Source organism: Micromys minutus (genome assembly GCF_963924665.1).
Source record: "Micromys minutus genome assembly, chromosome: 8".
NCBI lineage: Eukaryota > Metazoa > Chordata > Mammalia > Rodentia > Muridae > Micromys > Micromys minutus.
The window spans coordinates 41,557,431-41,562,043 of NC_137977.1; the positions used below are offsets into that span (position 1 = coordinate 41,557,431).

The window sequence follows — 4,613 nt, forward strand, 5'->3', positions numbered from 1 at the left end:
GTCATTCTTATATAAATCATTCTGAAGTTCTCTGCTTTGTAAGAAAAAGTATAAAAGTATTATGGCAGAAATTAAAACACTTTTCAAAGTTCATTATATTTTTTCTTTTCTGAAATTTTGCTGTACTGCTACTCCAGTTGACTTGGAACTTGGTTGCTTTCATCTTGAACATTCATTGGTAATAACCAAACTGACATCAGCTTTGAGATTCCTTATTTCATGAAAAGCTATACTTTATAGTCTTAAGAAATGAATTATAATTAGATTCTATTATCAGTTTCACTTTTACCTTGATATTAAAATGTCCTCTTCAAAAACTGTGCTTCTTATATTATTCATGTTTTTTTAAGCTTTATTTGGAGGCTAGAGGAATGGCTTGGTGGTTAAGTGTACTTGCTGTTCTTAGCGAACCAAGGTTTGGTTTTAAACAGCCACAGATCTTGGGGGTCCAATGCCCTCTGCAGGTTCCAGGTATGCACATTGTCCACTTACATACTCAGGTCCTCTACAAGAATGGTACACGTTTTTACCCTGTGAGCCATCTCTTTAGCCCTTACTATCACTGTCTCGTTCTGAATTTTTCATCCATCTGGACACAGAACACTTGTGACATGTTTGATAGGTGACAGGCACTGTCAGCCTGGGGGGATAAAAAGATTAATAGACCGATAATCTGGCAAACTTTTCTATCATTTGTTCACAATGTGCCATTTTCCTTGTGTGGTGATGCTCTCTGGTCTTTGTTCACAGCTGGTCACTGAGCATCACTTTCAAGCCCCTTCCCTTTCCCCAGCATCTTCCAGGACACTCAGTAATTCTGATCTCTAACTAGACACTGCTCCTAAGTGCAGGCTTGGCTTCTGTTTTTGTTCCTTCTTCCTCCCCTCTGTGTCCTTTTATTTTTATCTGTGAAGAAGGCTTACTCTACAAATGAATCAGTTTCTTTAGACATATTTTTTCTCCCTATCACATGAAGATTTTGTGAGGTTCATTTCTTTCTTTCTTTCTTTCTTTCTTTCTTTCTGTTTTTTAAAATCACTCTCCTTCAAAGCCAATACAAAGGACAAACCTGCTTTTTAAATTTTTGTAGTATTCTTTTAAAAATGATCTTTGTTCCAGGTCTGATTATAGCCAGCATTTATTTTTTTCAAAGGAACAATCTTCAAGGTGCTGAACTTCTTCATTTCCCATTGAGGGTAATTTCTAGCCTTTAATCAGAATCATATTCAAAGAAGCAGAATTTTAACTTTGTCACTGGTTTTTAGAAGAAAAAAAAAGAGACACATAGACTTCCTGTCTGTATCATAATTAGATTCCCTAGGGGGTTGAAACCTATCATGACTTTATCATAATACTGTTTCCACTTTCTCTACTGTTTATAGCAAAATATCATGTTTAACAACAATCTGATTATTTTTGCAAAACAAGTTTTCTAAGCAAAAACATATGATCCATATTCCATAAGGCCCTGCTCTCAAATATTACAGTCCTTCCAAATATACAACCACCATAGATTGGTTTTGGCTGCACTTACAATAAGCCAGCTGTCTGCAGAGCAATCAGAGGGCTTATTTATTTTATTTTATTTTGGCTTAAGTGCAGATCTCTAGTTATTAACATGGGCATCGGTTCTCCTTGTTGACAATTCAGAATTGTAAAATGGAACTGGAATAACAGAGTGCATGTATGTTGACATGTGTCATTAAGATGCTTTCTGACATCTACAGAAGTCTGGCACAACAGAGTGCATGTATGTTGACATGTGTCTTTAAGATACTTTCTGACATCTACAGAGATCTGGTCTGGACACCAGCAACCATCTTCAGCATGTCCTATCATGGGCTAGACGTTCTCATTGATTTGTAGAAGTGACATATGTATCCATATGACTGCAAATAGCAATGTGAAGTCAGTCCCAAGAGTTACCGGAGCTGGTTCCTCAGCCTGCAGTGTTCTGGCATCCTCCAGCCATTGTTTGTCTGATTCTCAGACATCCATTTTCTCTGAGCCATGCCTCTGGGCTTTGGGATATCTCTTTATCTCTCTTTCTCTTTAATTTCAGCCATTTGAGAGAAAAATAAAGAAACAATAACAACAAAGGCAAAGAACAACAACAAACAAAACCTGGAGCTCAAAATGCAGAACAAAATCACCATAGAAAGTACCGCCCCCCCCCCCCAAATATCCTGCAATTATGTAATTTTAATTCTTATCTTACCCTTTTGTAAAACCAGGTATTTTACTTCTGGATGGAGTTTATATAATGAAAATTCCCTGATTTTAGTATGCTTGAAAATTACCTGGAAATCTTATAAAAAATGCAGATTTGCAAACCTTGCCTACAAACTGATTCAGCAATCTGGCAGGAAGCCTGTGATTGTGTATACTAACTGTGCTCCCCAGGTGACCTTCGTGCAGGTGGTCTAGACCATTAGAGAAGCGTTCAAGTCTAACAATAATCGCTTCTCTGTTTAAATTACATGTTTATTTCTATTTTTATCTAGTCTGCATTATTCTTTGACAACATTTGTAATAGTGGAGATATTCATCTTGATTCTCCCCATTCTTGTTCAGCTGATTATGTCTCAGCTCTCTGGAGATGTGGGTCCTTCAGTATCCTAAGGTTTTAGGGAACAAGAGGAGCAATGCCACACTAAACCTGTGGTGTGGAGTGCATGCATACTGCTGCACATTTGTAAGGCCTAGTCAAGATGCACCTCAGCCCTCCACTGGTAACAGTAACTTTTCACACTTGAGAGAGTCCTTATTTTAATATTTTAAGTCAAATTAGACATTACTTTTTCATAGTCAGGATTTTTGAAAAATAGCATGCTTACATAAAATATTTAACTGCTATTGAATTTATGAGGCAACTAATGCTATGGCACCTTAATCAAAAGCAAAATACCACAGGATGAAATGGCACAGCTTCAAAACGCAGAGGGACAAACTTTGGCCTAGATTAAATGTCACCAGTAAAATACTTGGTAATGAAATGAGCAAGACCAAAGGTCAGGCTTCCATAAAAATCACATCCTGGCTCCAGCTTCATTTTAAATCATCTTAGATTATGAATGGTAGGTTGTCTGTACTTTCGAGTGAGATACCTTGTAAGCTTCAGGCTACATGCTCTTTAAGGGAAGCTACGCATGTAATGTTTTCTCTTTTTGATTTGTAAAAGTCTTTTGGGGTGACTCATTCTTTCCTTAGAAGAAGGGTCACAAAGTAGTCTGTCATTGTGGTGCTTGCCCTAGGGTCACCTGGGTAGAGGGGACTACAAATGAAAAACAAACTAACAAACAAACAAAACCTCTATCAGACTGGCTTTTGAGAAAGTCTGTAGGGCATCTTCCCGATTGGTGATTGATGTGGGGATATAAGAAAGAAAGTGGGCGAGGAAGTGAAGCCTGGTTGAGTTCCGGGTGCAGGGTGGCCACTTGAGGAGAGCAGGCTGCCGCTCTCCCAAGCTTTAGAGGCAGAGCCGCAATGTTCCGGATCGAAGGTCTCGCGCCGAAGTTGGACCCGGAGGAGATGAAGCAGAAGATGCGTGAGGATGTGGTTTGCTCCCTCCGGAACTTCCTTATCTACGTGGCCCTGATGCGAGTCACTCCATGTATCTTGAAGAAGCTGGACAGCATATGGGGACTGGGCGTCAGGTGGATGCATGGCATGAAGGACCTGGTGACGGTTTCTCCTCCTGTCTGCCAATGAATTGGCCCAGGAAGGTCTAAGACTGATTAAACGGACATAAAAACTAAGAACTTGCTAAGAGCAAGCTGGGCTTTAAGAACTGACCTCCATCGATGAAATACGAAACTATCTGGGAAGTACAAAAAGACATCTTATGGTCATGGTGCTCTTAGGCCTGTAACACCGCCTCTGAGTGTTGATGGAATGTAGATGTCACACCTTAAGGGGCTCGTGTCTGAAATGTCACCGGCTCGGTCAGTCTGACTTCCATTCAAAGTGTTATTTGTGAAGTCTGTCTGGAAGTCAGAATACACCCACAATGACATGTAAGCACAGTCTATATTTTTAATAAACGTTCTGATGAAGAAAAAAAAAAAGAAAGTGGGCTGAGCAAGCTATGTAGAGAAAAACCAGTAAGTTCTGTTAGTCCATGGTCTCTGCTTCAGTTTCTGCCATGAGTTTCCTCAGTGATGGAGAGTGACCTGGAATGTGTAAAGCCAAATAATCCGTTTTCTTCTTAAATTACTATTGGGCATGGCTTTTACCACACCAATAAAAAGCAACCCTCCTTCCCTCCCTCCCTCCCTCCATCTCTGTCTCTGTCTCTGTCTCTGTCTCTCTCTGTCTCTCTCTCTCCCTCTCCCTCTCCCTCTCCCTCTCCCTCTCCCTCTCTCTCTCTCTCTCTCTCTCTCTCTCTCTCTCTCTCTCTCTCTCTCTCTCTCTCTGTGTGTGTATGCATACGTGTATGTATTGAGGATAAAAGTCAGAGGACAGCTTGCAATAGTGAATTCTTTCCTCACATTTTGTTCAGGATGGGCCTCTTTTCTTTGTACTAATGCACTACATGTCCAGACTGTCTGGTCCTATGAGTGTCTGGGCATGTCTCATGTTTCTGCCTCCTCCTACCTCACCTTAGAGTACTG

The 4,613-nt window shown here is 40.2% G+C and overlaps 1 protein-coding gene across 1 annotated transcript; it reads left to right on the forward strand.

Moving 5' to 3' along the window:
- Nucleotides 1-3,486: 3,486 nt before the first annotated feature.
- On the forward strand, nucleotides 3,487-3,711 carry LOC308423392 (mitochondrial import receptor subunit TOM5 homolog; the record flags this gene model as incomplete). Its single annotated transcript, XM_080920108.1, has 1 exon — nucleotides 3,487-3,711. The coding sequence occupies one exon, from the start codon at nucleotides 3,487-3,489 to the stop codon at nucleotides 3,709-3,711; it is 225 nt and encodes a 74-aa protein (XP_080776234.1).
- Nucleotides 3,712-4,613: the final 902 nt, after the last annotated feature.